Source organism: Saimiri boliviensis, chromosome 1 (assembly GCF_048565385.1).
Source record: "Saimiri boliviensis isolate mSaiBol1 chromosome 1, mSaiBol1.pri, whole genome shotgun sequence".
Lineage (NCBI taxonomy): Eukaryota > Metazoa > Chordata > Mammalia > Primates > Cebidae > Saimiri > Saimiri boliviensis.
In genome coordinates, this window is record NC_133449.1 from 83905028 (window position 1) to 83925952 (window position 20925).

The 20925-nt window shown below is 41.6% G+C and overlaps 1 protein-coding gene across 4 annotated transcripts in view; it reads left to right on the forward strand.

Moving 5' to 3' along the window:
* PSME4 (proteasome activator subunit 4) overlaps nucleotides 1-20925 on the forward strand; it is a 110936-nt gene that overhangs the window by 6108 nt on the left and 83903 nt on the right. For all 4 annotated transcript variants that reach the window (XR_012517922.1, XM_003922737.4, XM_074400172.1 and 1 more), the window contains exons 2-3: nucleotides 18325-18465; nucleotides 19299-19415. Coding sequence is in view for 3 of the 4 variants with exons in the window: in XM_003922737.4 (XP_003922786.2) it covers nucleotides 18325-18465; nucleotides 19299-19415 (258 nt within the window). In the remaining variant the exon portion in view is untranslated. The remainder of the gene's footprint in view (nucleotides 1-18324; nucleotides 18466-19298; nucleotides 19416-20925) is intronic.

Consider the following 20925-nt stretch of genomic DNA (forward strand, 5'->3'; position numbering starts at 1 on the left):
CCCTGTGTCCCTACACATGCACACATTTGACTTTTCATGACACTGTCGTACATAAACTTTTTTTCAAAAATACTTGAGGTCCTTACCATTTTCCAGAAACCTCTCAATAATTTCTTGAAAACAGCTTGTCAGTTTTCTTTTCACTAATTTATTGGCTATTTCTTCCTGAACATCACTGGCCAATGAGCGTATGTGTGTTTCTGATTTGAAGATTTTAGTATTTAAACTCTGTATTCATTAAACATTTTTTATTATGAATAATACCAAAAATATAAAAAGAAAATAATAATATAATGAACCTTTCACCCATCATTACTTTACTCATGGCAAGTTATATTCTTTTTATCATCCCCTTTCCCAATTGTTTTTGAAGCATATTACTTTATTCATAAATGTTTTCATTATGCATCTTTTAAGGATAAGGAATTTTTTTTTTAAGAAAAGTAATACCAATACTATTATAAAACCTGAAAATATTACCATCTGTTGTCACTTTGATCAGTCTCATGAGGTTCTGCTTGTTTGCCAAATTTGTGGGTTTACTCTTGAGTTTCCATTTCATTTGTATTGTTTTGTCTAAGGTTTACTATAATAGTTCATTAATGAACATTTTCCCATTATGACATCTTTCATTTCTGCCCCTTACCTTTGAAGACAGACTGAGTTCTGGGGTAACAAGTACTCTTTTAAGTTACCTTCATTAAAAAATAACACAGGGCTCATAGGTTAGTGCAGTCATGGTTAACACAATGTACTAGAGACAGATGTCAGCCTTCTTTGAATACATTTTTTTTTAGTACATTGCATAAGCTGGGCACTGGTTTTGGTGTTTGGGATGTATCAGTGAAAATTTTCTGCCCTCTGGAAGTCCCAATGTCCTCTTTTTCTGTGTGGTTTTTTTGAAGAGACAGTCTTGGTCTATCATCTAGGCTGGAAACATAGGGAGTGCAATCATAACTCCCTGTTTTAGCCTTGAGCTCCTGGGCTTGAGTGATCCTCCCACCTCAGCCTCCTGAGTAGCTTGGACTACAGACATATACCACCACGCCAAGCTAATTTTTAAAGTTTTTGTAGAGACAGAGTCTTACTGTGTTGCTCAAGCTGGCCTTGATCTCTTGGGCTCAAGAGATTCCTCCTTGGCCTCATGAAAGTGTTGGGATTACATGTGTGAGCCACTGCATATGGTATATGTGCTTTCTTTTAGTCCATATTTTTGTTCATTTAGGACAGACCAGGCTAGGTGGTAACTTCATCACAAATTTTGAAGAAAATAGGAATTCTGAAGTATTATTTGAAAATAAAATCTCATTTTGACCAGTGTGTTTTAATGCCTTACTTTGAGACACTAAGAAAGGCAGTTAGAAAAAAAAAAAAATGTATCATTTGATGTTCTGAGATCTGAATGTATGGTTTTTTTAAGGCAAGCTTGTAAATAAGCATGTAAGAACTGTTTTTCTTTCCTTTTTTTTTTTGAGACAGAGTCTTGCTCCGTTGCCAGGCGCCAGGCTGGAGTGCAGTGGCGTGATCTCGGCTCACTGCAACCTCTACCTCCTGGGTTCAAGCAATTCTCCTGCTTCAGCCTCCCGAGTAGCTGGGACTACAGATGTGCGCCACCATACCCTGCTAATTTTTGTAATTTTAGTAGAGACAGGGTTTCACCATGTTGGTCAGGCCTGTCTCAATCTCTTGACTTCGTGATCCGCTCGCCTGGGCCTCCCAAAGTGCTGGGATTACAGGCGTGAGCCACCACGCCTGGCCAGAACTGTTTTTCTTATCATGGAACCTGGGAATTAACTTTTTTCTGTTAAATGAGACTTACTTGTAGAGACTCCCCTTCTCCCTTTTCATCCCCTTATTTTGAGACAGTGTCTTCCTCTGTCACCCAGGTTGGAGTGCAGTGGCACCGTCACAGCTCACTGCACCCTCAACCTCCCAGACTCAAGCAATCTTCCCATCCCAGCCTCCAGAGTAGCTGGGACCCTGGGCATGTAGCAGCACACTCAGCTAGGTTTTTATTATTTTATTTTTATTTTTGTACACACAGGATCTCACTATGTTGCCAGGGCTGGTCTCAAACTGCTGGGCTCAAGTAATCTTCCCATGTCTCCCTCCCAAAGTGCTGGAATTACAAACATAAGCCAGTGCACCTAGCCCCTCTTTACTTCTTTTTAAATACAAAAATTCAAATATGTGTTTCTCACTAACCTTTGTAGAAAATTAGATCAAAACCTCATTCTGTATGAACACCAAACTGAGAGCATGGTAATAAAAGCAACAGTAAGCAAACAACAGCAACAAAAACCCCCTACATTTATTGAGACCTGTTCTTGAATGTTAAAAGAGCACATACTACAAATATTCCCATTTGGAACCTTGAGGTTGGCTGCTTCCATATTTGGTTTACACTTAACTTTTCTTCTCTTTAAGTATACTCTCTCGATCCCTTGTTCATGCTTTTGTATTTTTTGTATACTTTTTTTTTTTTGAGACGGAGTTGACCAGGATGGTCTCGATCTCTTGACCTCGTGATCCACCCGCCTTGGCCTCCCAAAGTGCTGGGATTACAGGCTTGAGCCACCACGCCCGGCCGGATTTTTTGTATACTTATTTTCCATTCTCTCTCTCTTTTTTATTTTTAAAAAGATGGGATCTTGCTATGTTGCCCAGGCTGGAGTGCAGTGGCTATTAATAGGCGTGATCCCACTACTGATCAGCACGGGAGTTTTGACCTGCTCTGTTTCCGACCTGGGCCGGTTCACCCCTCTTTAGGCAACCTGGTGGTCCCCCACTCCCCGGAGGTCACCATATTGATGCTGAACTTAGTGTGGACACCGCATTGGCATATCGTACTACAGCCCAGAACTCCTGGACTCAAGCCATCCTCCCACCTCAGCCTCTTGAGTAGCTGGGACTTTAGGCATGCACCACCGCACCCTGCTTATGTTCCATTATCTACAGTGAGCTTTTTTTTTTTTTGAGACGGAGTTTCGCTCTTGTTACCCAGGCTGGAGTGCAATGGCACGATCTCGGCTCACCGCAACCTCCACCTCCTGGGTTCAGGCAATTCTTCTGCCTCAGCCTCCTGAGTAGCTGGGATTACAGGCATGCACCACCATGCCCAGCTAATTTTTTTTTTGTATTTTTAGTAGAGACGGGGTTTCACCGTGTTGACCAGGATGGTCTCGATCTCTTGACCTTGTGATCCACCCGCCTCGGCCTCCCAAAGTGCTGGGATCACAGGCTTGAGCCACCGCGCCCAGCCTTTTTTTTTTTTTTTTTTTTGAGATGGAGTTTTGCTCTTGTTACCCAGGCTGGAGTGCAATGGCGCGATCTTGGCTCACCACAACCTCCGCCTCCTGGGTTCAGGCAGTTCTGCTGCCTCAGCCTCCTGAGTAGCTGGGATTACAGGCACGCACCACCATGCCCAGCTAATTTTTTGTATTTTTAGTAGAGACGGGGTTTCACCATGTTGACCAGGATGGTCTAGATCTCTCGACCTCGTGATCTGCCCGCCTCGGCCTCCCAAAGTGCTGGGATTACAAGCTTGAGCCACCGCGCCCGGCCCAGCCAGACTGGTCTTGAACTCTGATCTCAAGCGATTCATCTTCTCAGCCTCCCCAGGTGCTGGGATTACAGGGACGAGGCACCGCACCTGGCTAGTATAATTTTTGATAGATAAATCATAAAATTTTAGTAGTGATCCTCATTGTATTATGCCAATTTGGCTTTTTTGGTGATATGCAGATCCTAAATTTTTTTGAGATGGAGTTTCGCTCTCATTACCCAGGCTGGAGTGCAATGGCGCGATCTTGGCTCACTGCAACCTCCGCCTCCTGGGTTCAGGCAATTCTCCTGCCTCAGCCTCCTGAGTAGCTGGGATTACAGGCACGCGCCACCATGACCAGCTAATTTTTTGTATTTTTAGTCGAGACGGGGTTTCACCATGTTGACCAGGATGGTCTTGATCTCTTGACCTCGTGATCCACCCATCTCGGCCTCCCAAAGTGCTGGGATTACAGGCTTGAGCCACCGCGCTCAGCCGATCCTAAATTTTTTAGATTAAAAATATAATACTTTTTATCCTCTTCAAAAAAAAAAAAAAACCCTAACACCACTGCAGCTGTAAAGTGGGTATGGGAATAGTATTATAATGCAAACAAGTTGAAGACTGCTTAAGAATTATTAAAAATGGCCGAGCGCGGTGGCTCATGCCTGTAAACCCAGCACTTTTGGAGGCCGAGGCGGGTAGATCACGAGGTCAAGAGATCGAGACCATCCTGGTCAACATGGTGAAACCCCGTCTCTACTAAAAGTACAAATATTAGCTGGGCATGGTGGCGCGTGCCTGTAATCCCAGCTACTCAGGAGGCTGAGGCAGGAGAATTGCCTGAACCCAGGAGACGGAGGTTGCGGTGAGCCGAGATCGCACCATTGCACTCCAGCCTGGGTAACAAGAGTGAAACTCTGTCTCAAAAAAAAAAAAAAAATTATTAAAAATGAGACTGGATGAGGTTCCTCATTCCTGTGAATCCTGGCACTTTGGGATGCTGAGATGAAATGAGACTGGATGAGGTTCCTCATTCCTGTGAATCCTGGCACTTTGGGATGCTGAGATGGGTAGATAACATGAACTCAGGAGTTCAAGACCAGCCTGGGCAACATAGTGAAACCCTGTCTCTACAAAAAATACAAATGTTGGCTGGGCATGGTGACATATGCCGGTAGTTCCAGTTATTCGGGAGGCTGAGGTGGGAGACTGGCTTGAACCTGGGAGGCAGAGGTTGCAGTGAGCCAAGATTATGCCACTGCACTCCAGCCTGGGCAACACAGCCAGACCCTGTCTCAACAACAACAACAACAAAACACTAAAAAGAATTTTTAAAAATGCTTTAAATCTTCTAATCGTAGACAGTCTAAGTGGAATGTGTTTGTAATCTTTGGACTGTTACATGTGTGTATTTCATTTCATTTTTTGGTACTTTTTTATTTAATTAATTTTTGCAACCCTGCCACTGATTTTCTTTTTTAAGCCAATGTTAAAGTGTAAGTTTTTAGAGCAGGAAATTTTATGAGTGCAAACTTACCATGTGAGTGTATGTATTTTCAGGCAGAAATTCTTTTATTTCTCTACTCAGCTGGCTCTTAATGAAGTTAGTAATTTTGGGGCAGATTTATGAAGAGTTTAATTGGGATGGGTAGGTCACTCACAAGCATCAAATTGTGTTCGTTTTTGTAAACATAAAACAAATAGACATTTTCATTCTGTGTATGGCAAGTGGAATATTATTTAACAAGTCCAGGAATGATTCAGAAAGGTGATTTTTAAAAAACAATTCTCATAATTTAGTAGGCAGAATTATCTTAAGACCTTTTCACTTTGTGTTTTTGAGGGTACCTCAATCTTGTGGACCCCAATGTAAAAACTATTCATATTACATAGTTTTCCAAATTGTGAGTCACAAGAAAAGGGTTGTGAAATCAATTTGGAAGATACTGACCATTTTTTGTTTCGTTTTGAGTGAGCAAGATTAGAGTCATTATAATGCATTTGGAAGTGGTGAGGTTGAAAGTTCATGTTCTTTGGCTCAGTTACATATATGTGTATGTGTGTACTGGGTTATGATATACTTATTATTATGGGTTATGGCTAAAAACTTTGAAAGCTGCTGGTTTAACAGGTTTCTTTCTGTACTTAAGATCATATAGTGAACACTTACTGAGATTTAAGGATATAAGGGATGAAAATGAAAGTTATAACAGTTTTTATAATATCAACCTGAGGGATCATAAAAGAGAACATTAATAAAAGGTTAAATGAGTGACATAAATACTACCTTATATTTAGGGGCATAATATGCCAGCACTGTGCTAAGTGCTTTACATTCATTATTTCATTTTATTCTCATCTACAACCCTATGAACTAGATTTGTTTGTTTGTTTGTTTGTTTGTCTGTTTGTTTAGAGGGGCCACCTGCCCAGCTGCCTTGCCAGGTCCCTGCAGGCCTGTAGGCATATTTGTTATCATAGTTTTAGCATGGAAGAAATGACACTTAATAAGGTTGTCTTAGTCAGCTTGGGCTGCTGTGACAGAATACCATAGACTGAGTAGCTTAAACAACAGACATTTACTTCTCTCAGTTCTAGAGGCTGGACGTCCAAGATCAGGGTGTCAGCATGAAAGGGGTATTGGTGAGGGCCCACTTGTGGCAGATAGACAGCCAGTGCCTTCTTGCTGTCCTCACCTGACTGGGGGCAGGGGCCGGAATGGAAGCAAGCACTTTGTGACTCTTCGTACAGGTAGTAATGCCACAATGAGGTCTCCACCTTCAAGACTGCCTGCCAAAAGCCTCATTTCCAAATACTGTCATGTTGAGGATTAGGGTTTCAGCATGAATTTTTGAGGGGGTATAAGCATTCAATCATAGCAGAGGCTATGTTACAGCCAATTAGCCTGATAACCTCAAAGGTCTTGCCCTTGACCACTATGTCCGTGGAAAGAAAAGCTGTATAGCCTGGGAAATTCTACCCAGGGGAAGGCTGACCTCTAGTTTTGAGGAAGGATTTGGTTAGATAAGGAGAAATTCAGAGAAAACCATTTAATTTGGTGGAACAGAGACATTAATGGGCAAATTAACCAAATAGCTGTTAAAAATCTGTTCTCCAGGCCTGGTGCAGTGGCTCACACCTGTAATCTCAGCACTTTGGGAGACCAAGACAGGAAGATTGCTTGAGCCCAGGAGTTTGAGAGCAGCCTGGCCAACATGGCGAAACCCCATCTCTACAAAAAATACAAGTAGCTGGTGTGGTGGTACACATCTGTAGTACTAACTATCTAGGTGGCTGAGGTGGGAGGATCACTGGGCCCAGTGATTGAGGTTGCAGTGAGCTGTGATTGTGCTACTGCACTCTAGCCTGTCTAAAAAAAAAAAAAATTGTACTCAGAACATCATGTTGGAATAATCAGTTACCTGTCTCTCTAAGCTGTATGCCCCAGGAGATTTGTTATTTATTTTTATATTTCCATTGACTGTTGCCATATCTATCTTATAAATGACACCCAGAAAGCATTTCAAGAAATCATTCCCTTTATCCATGCCTCAAGAGAGAAACAACTGGGAAAAGGATAGTGGGATCTTTATTAGGTATTAATGGTGAATAACTTGATTAGTTCAGAAATTGTGTTAGTTTTTAAACTGCAGTATGCTGAAACTTCAGTAAGTATTGATTAGCCTGTGGTGGATGGAGATAAAGAGAAGTGTCTGCCTTTGAACTCTTTGTCCCTTTAGAGCCTTTCATCAGGAATGGTTTTTGTTTTTGTTTTGTTTTGTTTTGTTTTGAGATAAGAGTTTTGCTCTTGTTGCCCAGGCTGGAGTGCAATGGTTTGATCTTGGCTCACTGCAACCTGTATTTCCCAGGTTCAAGTGATTCTCTTGTCTCAGCCTGCCGAGCAGCTGGGATTACAGACATGCACCACCACACCTGGCTAGTTTTGTATTTTTAGTAGGGATGGAGTTTCTCCATGTTAGTCAGGCTGGTCTTGATCTCCTGACAGGTGATCTGCCCCACCTTGGCCTCTCAAAGTGCTAGGATTACAAGTGTGAGCCACCATGCCCTGCCAATAGACCTGTTTTTTTAAAGTGCTTTTTAGAAACCTCCACATTTTAAGCCCAATTTGTTTAATGTGGTTGAATATTTATTGATAGTTTGAGATTTATGTGTGTATGTCTTTTAAGAATTAGTCCTGGCCAAGTGTGGTAGCTCACACCTGTAATCCCAGCACTTTGGGAGGCTGAGATGGGTGGATCACAAGATCAGGAGTTTGAAACTAGCCTGACCAACATGGTGAAACCCCGTCTCTACTAAAAATGTGAAAATTAGCCGGACGTGGTGGCACACGCCTGTGATCCCACCTACTGAGAAGGCTGAATCCAAGCTACTCAGAAGACTGAGGCAAGAGAATCACTTGAACCTAGGAGGCAGAGGTTGTGATGAACTGAGATCGCATCACTGCTCTCCAGCCTGGGCAACAGAGCGAGAATCGTCTTAAAAAAAAAAAAGAATTAGTCCTAGTAAGATCTTTGCAATTATATAAGCCAGTATATTCTTCAAGGTATACTTGTACATTCAGTCATTTAAAAAATGTTTCTCAGGTCTGGGTGCAGTGGCTCACACCTGTAATCCCAACACTTTGGAAGACCAAGGCAGTTGAATTATGAGGTCAGGAGATCAAGACCATTCTAGCCAACTCCCTGTCTACTAAAAATACAAAAGTTAGTTGGATGTGGTGGCTCCTGCCAGCAGTAATCCCAGCTACCTGAAAGGCTGAGGCAGGAGAATCGCTTGAACCAGGGAGTTGGAGGTTGCAGTGATCCTGAGATAGCACCACTGCACTCTAGCCTGGTGACAGGGCGAGACTCCGTCTCAAAAAAAAAAAAATGTTTTCTCAGAATGTTCCCCTTGTTTAATTTCTAGAGTTCTGTATTTCTTAAGTAGGTGTAGAGCGGCATGATCTCTTTTCCCAAGTAGCTGTCAGTCATCTAAAGAAATAAAATCATATATACATATTTAACTATAGTATGAGTTAGAATGTGAAAAATGCTCAAGTTTGGTACAAGCTATTAAGGGGAAAGAGGACAGATAGGGCATTTGGTTGGGAAGACTTAATGAAGAAGGGAAGTCTTAAAGGATAGATAGGCTTTCAAGGATAGAACCAATAATTCACATGAAAATACATATAGTGAGCAAACTTCTTAAAATCTACTTAGCTTCATAACTAACTAAAGACATATTGAAATGATTGTATTTAGTATCATTTTTTAAAAATTTTTTCTCACCTCCCCAGCAAAGTGGAAGTGTCATATTTTTAATGATTTAAATAGACTTTTAAAAGCATGCACAATAGGCCCTCTGTATTTGTGAGTTCTGCATCCATGGATTGAACCCAGAATTGAAAATACCCAGAAGATGGCCAAACGTGGTGGCTCATGTCTGTAATCCCAGCACTTTTGGAGGCTGAGGCAGAAGAAGTGCCTGAGCCCAGGAATGTAGGACCAGCCCTGGCAACACTGTGAGACCTCAACTCTACAAAAAAAATTCAAAAATTAAATGGATGTGGTAGCCTGCACCTGTAGTCCCAGCTACTTGGGAGGCTGAAATGGGAGGATTGCTTTAGCATGGGAAGTTGAGGCTGCAGTGAGCCATGATTGCACCACTGCATGCAGCCTGGGCAACAGAAAGAAAAATCTGCGGAATTCCAGAAAGCAAAACTTGAATTAACCACGTGTCAAATATGATATTGAATGTACATGAATAAAGTGAGTGATGTAAAGGCATTTTATTAAGTGTAAGTAATCTAGAGATTATTTAAAGCATATGGGAGGATGCATCTAGGTTTTATGCAAATAATAGACCATTTTACACAAGGGATTGAGAATCTGTGTACTTTGATGTCTGTGGGAGGTCCTGAAACCAATCCCCATGTATACTTAGGGATGACATTATTGTGTTCTCATCACTTCACTAGATTCCAGTGGTTTTCTTTTTTTTTTCTTTTTTTTTTTTTTTTGAGACGGAGTTTCACTCTTGTTGCCCAGGCTGGAGTGCAATGGCGTGATCTCGGCTCACCTCAGCCTCCTGAGTAGCTGGGATTACAGGCACGCACTACCATGCCCAGCTTATTTTTTGTATTTTTAGTAGAGACGGGGTTTCACCATGTTGACCAGGATGGTCTCGATCTCTTGACCTCGTGATCCACCCGCCTCGGCCTCCCAAAGTGCTGGGATTACAGGCTTGAGCCACCGCACCCGGCCCAATTCCAGTGGTTTTCAAACCAACTGATCCATCTGGGGAACATAAAAAAAAATTGAAAAGCAACTGGTACCCAGAGTCCCACTGAAAATCAGTTAAGTTACAGCATCTTTCATGTACATTGATCAGTCTGTCATCATAGCCTTGTGGAGAAAGCCACATTTTGCAAAGATTAAATGACTTCCCCAATGGACTGACAGAGCAGTTTGAGTTCTTAACAGACTTGTAGAACCATGCTGTTTCTGCCCACTTGGCTACGTTGAAATCAATAAATGTTCTATCCAGAGTTATGTTGATAGTTGCAAAGCAAGCTAGAATGGAAACATACGACATTCTGTTCTGTTAGTTGTTTTTCCTTGCCACAGAAATAGCGTTTTTTGTTTTTGTTTTTGTTTTTTTCTTGAGACGGAGTCTAGCTCTGTTGCCCAGGCTGGAGTTCAGTGACGCTATATCGGCTCACTGCAACCTCTGCCTCCTAGATTCCAGCGATTCTCCTTCCTCAGCCTCCCAAGTAGCTGGGATTTTAGGCGCCTGCCACCAAACTGGGCTAATTTTTGTACTTTTAGTGGAGATGGGGTTTCACTGTGTTGGCCAGGCTGGTCTTGAACTCCTGACCTCAGGTGATCTGCCTGCCTCGGCCTCTCAACGTGCTGGGATTATAGGCCCAAGCCACCTTGCCTGGCTTGATTACTTTTAAAAAGTGAAAAAACTGAAAATGTGTTTTGAAAAATACGAAAATCACTCAGTTTTACCACCCAGAGGTAGTTTAAAAAATTTTTTTGAGGGGGCTGGGCATGGTGGCTCACAACTGTAATCCTAGCACTGTGGAAGGCTGAGGCAGGTAGATCACAAGGTCAGGAGTTCAAGACCAGCCTGGCCAAGATGATGAAACCCCATCTTTACTAAAAATATAAAAATTAGCCGGGTGCGGTGGCTCAAGCCTGTAATCCCAGCACTTTGGGAGGCTGAGGCGGGTGGATCAAGAGGTCGAGAGTTCGGGACCATCCTGGTCGACATGGTGAAACCCCGTCTCTACTAAAAATACAAAAAATCAGCTGGGCATGGTGGCGTGTGCCTGTAATCCCAGCTACTCAGGAGGCTGAGGCAGGAGAATTGCCTGAACCCAGGAGGTGGAGGTTGCGGTGAGCCGAGATTGCGCCATTGCACTCCAGCCTGGGTAACAAGAGCAAAACTCCGTCTCAAAAATAAATAAATAAATAAATAAATAAATAAATAAATAAATAATTAGCTGGGTGTGGTGACAGGGCCTGTAATCCCAGCTACTTGGGAGGCTGAGACAGAGAATTGCTTAACCCAGGAGGTAGAGATTCCTGTGAGCCAAGATTGTGCCACGGCACTCCATCCTGGGCAACAGAACGAGACTCTGTCTCAAAAAATATTTAAATTTTTGTAGAGATGGCGTTTTGTCGTGTTGCCTAGGCTGGTCTTGATCTTCTGGTCTCAAGCGATCTGCTTGTCTCAGCCTCTCAAAGTACAGGGATTACAGGCATGAGCCATTGCATCTGGCTCCCAGTGATAATATTTTATGGTATTTACTTTCTCTCTCTCTCTCTCTCTCTCTGTCTCTCTCTCTCTGTCTCTCTCTCTCTCTCTCTGTGTGTGTGTGTGTGTGTGTGTGTGTGTGTGTGTGTGTGTGTGTTTGTGATACTAAGGTCTCACTGTTGCCTAGGTTGGAGTGCAGTGGCACGATCTTGGCACATTGCAACATTTGCTTTCCAGGCCCCACCCATCTTCCCACCTTAGCATCCTGAGTAGCTGGGACTACAGACATACACCATCATGCCCAGCTAATTTTTGTATATTTTGCAGACTTGAGGTCACTCAGTGTTGCCCAGGCTGGTCTCAAACTCCTGGACTCAAGCAATTTGCCTGCCTTGGCTTCTGAAAGTGCTGGTATTGCAGGTGCAAGCCACCATGCCTGGTCTGCTTTATTTCTTTTTACTTGAATGATTAAGTATTTTTATTTAGTTATGGTCATATTATTTTGTACTTTGCTTTAAATATATTTCATTCCATATTCTACTAAAGGTTATTTGAAAACATAATTTTAAATGACTGCCTTATATAGTCTAAAGCAGGGGTCTCTAATCTTTTAGCCTCCCTGGGCCACATTGGAAGAATTGTCTTGGGCCACACATAAAATATATTAATGCTAATGATGGCTGATAAGCTTTAAAAAATTGCAAGAAAAGACAGGGAGGGCATGGTGGCTCCACACCTGTAATCCGAGGATTTTGGGAGGCTGAGGTGGGCAGATCACTTGAAGTGTTGGGAGTTTGAGAGCAGCTTGACCAACATAGTGAAACCCTGTCTCTACTAACAATGCCAAATTATCAGGACGTGGTGGCACATGCCTGTTATTCCAGCTATTCTGGAGGCTGAGGCAGAAGAATCGCTTGAACCTGGGAGGAGGAGGTTTCAGTGAGCCGAGATTGCACCATTGCACTACCGCCTGGGCAACAAGAGCAAAACTCCATCTAAATAAATAAATAAATAAAATTCAAAAAAAAAAAATCTAAATGTTTTAACAAAGTTATGAATTTGTGTTGGATCCCATTCAGAGCAATCCTTGGCCACAAATTGGACAAGCTTGGTCCAGAGGAATAAGCCACGCTTTAACAAGCCATTCTCATATAGACTTTTGGACTTTTTTCAGGAAATTTAAAAAATTACTTACGTGCATTTGGCTTTTAAAAAATTTTTTATTGTTGGATAGTCAGGCTCTTGCTCTCTTACCGAGGCTGAAATGCAGTGGCAAGATTATGGCTCACTGCAGCCTCAACCTTCTAGACTCAAATGCTCCTCTTGCTTCAGCCTCCCAAGTAGCTGGGACTACAGGCATGTGCCATCACACCTGGAGATTTTTTTTGTAGAGATGGGGTCTCCCTGTGTTGCCCAGGCCAGTCTTGAATTCCTGGTTTCAAGTGATCTTTCCTTCTCAGCTTCCCACAGTGCTAGGATTATAGGTGTGAGCCACAATACCTAGCCCATTTTAGTATTTTGACTTTGATATTCTGAATAATAATAATAATTATTATTATTATTATTATTATTGTTTGATACAAGTCTCTCTGTTACCCAGGCTGGAGTGCAGCAGCGCAATCTTGGCTCACTGCAACCTCCGCCTCCTGAGTTCAACAGATTCTCCTGCTTTAGTCTCCTGAGTAGCTGGGACTACAGGTGCCTGCCACTATGCCCAGCTAATTTTTGTATTTTTTGAAGATTCGGTGGTTTTGCCATGTTGGCCAGGCTGATCTTGAACTCCTGACCTTAAGCGATCTGCCTGCCTCGGCCTCCCAAGGTGGTGGGATTACAGGTGAGAGCCATTGTGCCTGGCCTGAATTATTTGCTCAAGATATATTGCTAGATGTAGGATTTTTATTAATTTTTTATTAAATTTTTAAATATATGTAATAGAGATGGGGGTCTAACTATGTTGCCCAGGCTGGTCTTGAACTCCTGGGTTCAAGTGATTCTCCTGCGTCTGCCTTCCAAAATACTGGGATTTCAGGTGTGAGCCATGGCACCTGGCCCATTGTTTTTCTTGTGATTAAAAATTAAGTCATTTGATTAATGCACTGCAGGGCTGTGAGGAGGAAACAGCTGGAATTGCTATTGTATTATCTTTTGCTACATTTTTTTCTTCCCCTGTGGGAGGATGGAACAAAATGACTTGTCATCCATATATTCTGGATAGTTGAAAGAAATACTCTGTATCAATCACATTCAATCGTGACTATTACCAGGGTTTTCAGATATTTCGGGACACCTAATAGTAATGTTTAATCCTAAAATCTAATGTGAAAATTGACTGGAAAAAGGGAATGGACCATCTGTAGTTACAGTCTAAAGTAGGGTTTTGGAATTTAAATGTACACAAAAATCAAACCAGAGTAGTCTAAAAAATGAAGATTGGTAGTCTCCACTCTAGCATTCCAGGAATTTATTTTTCAGTCGCCTTAAAAAAAAAAAAAGACCAACAGCTTTACTGAGATTGAACATTCCTAGGATTTTTGGATCCCAAGAATACGCATTTTAAACAGTTACCCTGCATAGTTATTCTTTTTTTTTTCTTAAATAGAAATGTGGTTTCACCATGTTGCTCAGGCTGGTCTTGAACTCCTGAGCTCAATTGATCCTCCCACATTTGCCTCCCAAAGTGCTGGGATTACAGGTGTACTGTGCCCAGCCTTTTTTGCCCATTTTTAACTGGATTGTTTGTGTCTTTTTCTTAGTTTGTAGTAGTTCTTTATGTAATTTGAATGTGTGTTCTTTGTCAAATACATGTATTTTAGATATCTGACTGGACTTTTTACTTTTAATGTTGTCTTATTGTGACTAGAAGTTCTTTATCATAAAGACCAATTGACTAATTTTCTTTTTATGGTTAGTAATTTTTGTGTTCTTTTAAAACAAATCTCTTTGTCCACATTTTGATAGAAACACTTGCTGGTTGGCAAGAAGCTGGGGGAAATAGATTTCTGAGGAGTCTGTCCAAAATCTTTAGATTTGTCAACAGCCATAGGCTTTCTAGGAACCCTCCTATTGGGCTCTTTTATAGTATTGAAATTTGAGCTTTGTTAATTTTATATCCCCAATTAACGTTAAATGTATAGTTGTCTGTCTGCTGCAATTAAAACAATGGGCTGTAGCTAAGTTACTTCAGTGGCTTAGAGCAGGGGTCCCCCCAACTCCAAGCCTGGGGACTGGTATGGGTCTGTGGCCTGTTAGGAACTGGGCTGCACAGCAGGAGGGAGCAGCGGGCAGGCGATTGAGCATTACCGCCTGAGGTCTGCCTCCTGTCACATTAGCCGGTGTTAGATTCTCATAGGAGCTCAAACCCTGTTGTGAACTGCCCATTGCAAGGGATCTAGGCTGTACACTCCTTAAGAAATTCTCCCTGGTACCAAAAAGTGTGGGGACTGCTGGCTTAGAGTACAGTGTTTCTCCAGTTTTCTGCAGAAGTATCCTAACCACAGGGGAGAATGAGTGCATGACTTCAGGGGCATCTGGAACCTTTTTGTTTGTTTGAGACTGCTCACTCTGTCACCCAGGCTGGAGTACATTAGCGTGATCCTGGTTAACTGCAGCCTCTGCCTCCCGGGTTCAAGTGATTCTCATGCCTCAGCCAACCAAGTAGCTGAAATTGCAGAGGCCCACCACCATACCTGGCTAATTTTATTTTATCTTTTTTAGATGGAGTTCACTCTTGTTTTGTTGCCCAGGCTGGAGTGCAGTGGCATGATCTTGGCTCACTGAAATCTCCACCTCCTGGGTTCAGGCGATCTCCTGCTTCATCCTCCTGAGTAGCTGGGACTACAGGTGTGCACCACCATGCTCAGCTAATTTTTTAATTTTTAGTAGAGATGGAGTTTCACTGTGTTGGCCAGGATGGTCTTGATCTCTTGACCTCGTGATCTGCCTGCCTTGGTCTCCCAAAATGCTGGGATTACAGGCGTGAACCACCATGCTGGCTGGCATCTGGAATCTTTTTTTTCTTTTTCTTTTTTTTTTTTTTTTTTAAAAAAGATGGGGTTTCAACCTGATGGCCAGGCTGGTCTTGAACTCCTGACCTCAGGTGATCCACCCACCTCAGCCTCCCAAAGTGCTAGGATTACAGACATGAGCCACCGTGCCCAGCCGGCATCTGGAATCTTGACAAGACCTGCAGCAGCCACTGAAAGCAGGGAATTTTTCCTTGATGTCTTCTGTCTGTATCTTAAACATGTGCCAGTTTTTAGGGAGATAGTTTGTTTTCATTTAAAATAAGATTTTAATGATTCTGGATTTTGCTCCTAAATTTAGAGTGAAATTAAGGGAGGTGTCAGAAGGCTGTATCATTATGCTTATTCAACAGCCCAAAATATTAATATCTTTAGATGTGGGATCTTCTGTCTTCAGTAATCTATGTGTGTTACCATTTTAGGGTGTTTAAGAAACTTTTTTTTTTTTTGAGACGGAGTTTCGCTCTTGTTACCTAGGCTGGAGTGCAATGGCGCGATCTCGGCTCATCGCAACCTCCGCCTCCTGGGTTCAGGCAATTCTCCTGCCTCAGCCTCCTGAGTAGCTTGGATTACAGGCACGCGCCACCATGCCCAGCTAATTTTTTGTATTTTTAGTAGAGACGGGGTTTCACCTTGTTGACCAGGTTGGTCTCGATCTCTCGACCTCGTGATCCACCCACCTCGGCCTCTCAAAGTGCTGGGATTACAGGCTTGAGCCACCGCGCCCGGCGTGTTTAAGAAACTTTAACGATAATTTCAATATCTCTTATCTGAAATTCTGGGACCAGAAATGTTTAGGATTTTGGATTTTTGGGGGTTTCGTAATATCTGCATTATATACTTACCGATTGAGCACCTCAAATCCAAAAATCAGAAATTGGAAAACTTCATGAGCATTTCCTTTGTGTGTTATGATGTTGCTCAGGAAGTTTTGGATTTTGGAGGGTTTTGGATTTTCAGATTGAGTATTGAACTTGTACTGGCAGAGCCAAAACAAGATCTTGGGTCTCATTGCTCTTCCCTCTATACATCCTGGCTCATAGTACTAACACGGGATCATGAGATTTTACCTTGAAATGACGGAAAAGAGCTGAATAAATTCAGAACAGCATGAGAAAATAGTCAGTGAACCAAGAATTTTGAAGAATTTATGGAAGATAAAAAAAGCAGTTAGATGCCCTAATTTTAGAAGTTAAATATAAGTGCTGGGCATGGTGGCTCACAGCTGTAATCCCAGCACTTCGGGAGGCTGAGGTGGGTGGATCACAAGGTCAGGAGTTCAAGGCCAGCCTGGCCAACATACCTGTCCGTACTAAAAATACAAAAGTTAACCAAGTGTGGTGGTGGGCGCTTATAATCATAGCTACTCAGGAGGCTGAGGCAGGAGAAGTGTTTGAACCTGGGAAGCTGAGGTTGCAGTGAGCCAAGATTGCGCCACTGCACTCCAGCCTGGGTGATACAGCAAGACTCCGTCTGAAAAAAAAAAAAAAAGTTACATTTAAGTTTAATTTGATCTTAGGTGCTAGGGGAGTGTTAAAGATCTTACGAGGAATACTAATGCTCTTTTCCCCATTGACTTATATTTTTAATAAAATGATCCCCCTCAAAGGGTTTCATGAGATACAGTAATTTGTTTGGATTAGTTACCTCTGAATTCTTAAATATGCTGTGAATTGTTGTTCTTGGGTTTTAGGACACCTTTTTCTTAAAGTCGGTGCTTTTGATTACATTGTTTATATAAATTAAAATTTAATTTTGAGATAAAATATTAATTTATTCCTTATTTATATTAATTATAACTAATATATAATTAATTATTATTATAAAAAATATTCCTTATTTTTGGTAGTAACCTAATTGTATTGTAATTATAAGTTAACAGTTAGAAAGAAATAGTACAATAAGAGAGCAGTGTTTTAATTGGTATGTAGATGTTGATGAGAGCCAGTTACCATTATAAATACTTTGTTATTAAAATAATTATTTGGTAATCTCTCTCTCTCTCTCCCTTTTTTTTTTTTCTTTTGGAGACAAGGTCTCACTCTGTTGCCTAGGCTGGCTGGAGCACAGTGGTGTGATCACAGCTCACTGCTCCCTTGACTTCCTAGGCTCCAGTGATCCTCCCACCTCAGCCTCCTGAGTAACTGGGACCACAGGTGGACGCCATCATGCCTGGCTAATATTTTGTGTTTGTTGTAGAGATTAGGTTTTGCCCTGTTGCCCAGGCTGGTCTTGAACTCCTGGGTTCAAGCGATCATCCCATTTTAGCCTCTCAAAGTGCTGGGATTACAGGCATAAGCTACTTTGCCTTGCCTGCTAATCTCTTGATTAAAGTACAGAATACTTACTGTATAACAATGAGAATAGATATACTTAACCATCAAAGACATTTGAAATTGTTACCACACCTATTTTTAAAAATTATTAAAAATACCGGATTTATCTGCAGTATTGTTAACCACATATACATTGCTGTACGACTTTTTTATTTTTTGTGACTGAAACTATACCCATTGAATAGCAGCTCTCCATTTCCCCTTCCTTTCAGCCCCTGGCAACCACTATTCTACTTTCTGTTTCTATGAGTTTGATTACTGTAGATAACTATACAGTATTTGTCTTTTGTGACTAGCTTATATCACTTAAGGTTCATCCATGTTGTAGCTTATGACCAGATTGCCTTCTTTTTTAAGACTGAATCATCCTCGTCCACTGGTTCTAGCTGAAGTATGATGGAATCATCCTTCCTGGCAAATAAATTCCCATTTCTATCCAGAAAACCAATAAAGTTTTCCATATAATGTTTTTTTTAAAAAAAGGAAAAATGACAATAATTCATCATATTACATATGCCACATTTTCTTTATCCATTCATCCTTCTGTGGACATTCAGGTTGCATCTACAACTTGGCTTGTATGGATAACACTGCAATGAACATGCGTGTATCATTATACCTATTTTTAAAGGGTATAACTGTTTTTCTCTTGCAGATATATTCGACTTTATGGGAGAAAATTTAGCAAAGAAGATCATGTTCTTTTTATTAAGTTATTGTATGAGCTGGTATCAATTCCAAAACTGGAAATCAGCATGATGCAGGGATTTGCCCGTCTTTTGATCAACTTGTTAAAGTAAGTCTATTCCAAAGATTTCTGTTAAGGTTGGTTTGTTTCTTCAGGGTTTTAGGGAATGAGGATTAAGTGCTTTTGGTGAGAAGACCAAGTCTCAACTTGTCAATTTGGAAAATGATTGCAGAAACATTATCATAAGTTTCATCCAGTGTGTTACTTAACTTTTTAATTAAAATTCCATCTCTTCCATGATGCAGTCTCTTCTCTAGCACCCATTGAACTTCTCCTTTTATAGATTGTTAAGTTCCTTGAGAAGACAAGACAAGGATCATAGATTCTTTTTTTTTTTTGAGACTGAGTCTCGCCCTGTTACCAGGCTGGGTGCCCTGGTGGGATCTCGACTCACTGCAAACTGTGATTTTCCTGCCTCAGCCTTCCTAGTAGCTGGGATTACAGGCATGTGCCACTATGCACAGCTTATTTTTGTATTTTTAGGAGAGACAGGGCTTCACCATGCTGGCCATGATGGTCTTCATCTCCTGACCTCGTGATCCACCTGCCCTGGCCTCCCAAAGATTCGTTTACTTATACTGAAGCATCCAGCGCTATGCTGGAAACATTAAATATTCCATAGTGTGGGAAAACATGAAATTTCATCTACAATAATGGTGACACAAATTTAAATGCCCCCTTGCATCTGGCGCTCTTTGAGGTTTGAGCAGCAGCAAGAATCGGGTGCATGATTCTTCCTAATACTATGTTCTGCCAGTGAGTAGCCGTGGATGGGGAAAAGCAAAACTCACTGTAATGAGTAGCAACATCCTGTGTAATATTTATGGTATACACACACCTGTGCATAAAAGCGTACATAGGTATTTAATTTTACTTTTTAGGAAAAAGGAACTTCTTTCAAGAGATGATTTGGAGTTACCCTGGAGACCACTTTATGACATGGTAGAAAGAATCTTATATTCCAAGACAGAACACCTGGGATTAAATTGGTTTCCTAAGTAAGTGTTTCCATTTAAAGCACTTATTTGAGAGTACTTGGGGTCTTTTAGGGGGTTGGTCGTGATTGAACAGTATTGGGTTGTTTGAAAGAAACAGCGAATATGTTAATGTGCCTGTTTCTATGTAATTTGACTTCTGAACCAATTCATTGCCCTCTGTACACTGTATCTGAAGCTGCATCTCTCTTGCAGATCATTGACTTGCACCTCCATCCTGCCTCTTTGAGACCTAATTTTTGGTTTTATGTTTTATTCTGAGTTTATATAATAAAGTATCGTCTGCCTTTTTTTGGTTAATAGTGATTTCATACTTGACTGACAAGTATCCTTTCTGTCTAGTTGTGGTCTAGCTTTTAATTTTCACAGTTTTAGCATGTTTGGCTTATTTATTTATTTATTTATTTAGAGACAGAGTCTCGCTCTGTAATCCAGGCTGGAGTACAATGGTACAATCTCAGCTCGCTGCATCCTCTGCCTCCTGGGTTCAAGCGATTCTTCTGCCTCAGCCTCACGAGTAGCTGGGATTACAGGCACATGCCATCATGCCCAGTTAATTTTTTTATTTTTTATTTTTTATTTTTTTATTTTAGTAAAGATGAGGTTTCATCATGTTGTCCAGGCTGGTGTCAAGTTCCCACCTCAAGTAATCCACCTGCCTTGGCCTCCCAAAGTGCTGGGATTATAGGCATGAGACACCACACCCAGGCAGTTTATCATTCTTTTAAATTTGTGATTTTTTTTTAAGGAAATTTTTTCTTCTGTTTTGTTTTGAGACAGCATCTCACTGTGTGGTTCAGGCTGGAGTGCAGTGGCACGATCTCAGCTCACTGCAACCTCCGCATCCTGTGTTCAAGTGATTCTCATGCCTCAGCCTCCCGAGCAGCTGGGATTACAGGCGCACACCAAAATGCCTGGCTAATTTTTGTATTTTTAGTAGAGATGGGTTTTACCATGTTGGCCAGGCTGGTCGCAAACACCTGAACTCAGGTCATCCACCCACCTTGGCCTCCCAAAGTGCTGGGATTATAGGTGTGAGCCACTGTGCCCGGCCACTTCAGTTTTTAATAGCTGTTTCCTCTCGTTTTTTACAGTCATTTGTCATATACGTATGTACTCATTTCTTGAAGAGCATTATTCTATGAGCCTGTATTAATTTCCTTTTTCTTTTTTATAAACTAAGTCCCTCTTTTTCTCTTTCTCTCTTTCTCTCTCTCCTTTCCTTCGTTCTCTTTTCTTCTCCTTTCTTTTTTTCTTTCCTTTCTTTTCTTTGCTTGCTTGCTTCACAGGGTCTTGTTCTGTTTTCCAGGCTGGAGTGCAGTTGCAAGATCTTGGCTTGCCACAGCCTTGACCTCCTGGGCTCAAGCAGTCCTGCTGCCTCAGCCTCCTGAGAAGCTGGGACCACAGGCATGTGCCACCATGCCCAGCTAATTTAAAAAATTTTTTATTCATAGCAACAGTCTCACTCTTGCCCAGGCTGGTCTTGAACTCCTGGGCTCAAGTGATCCTCCCG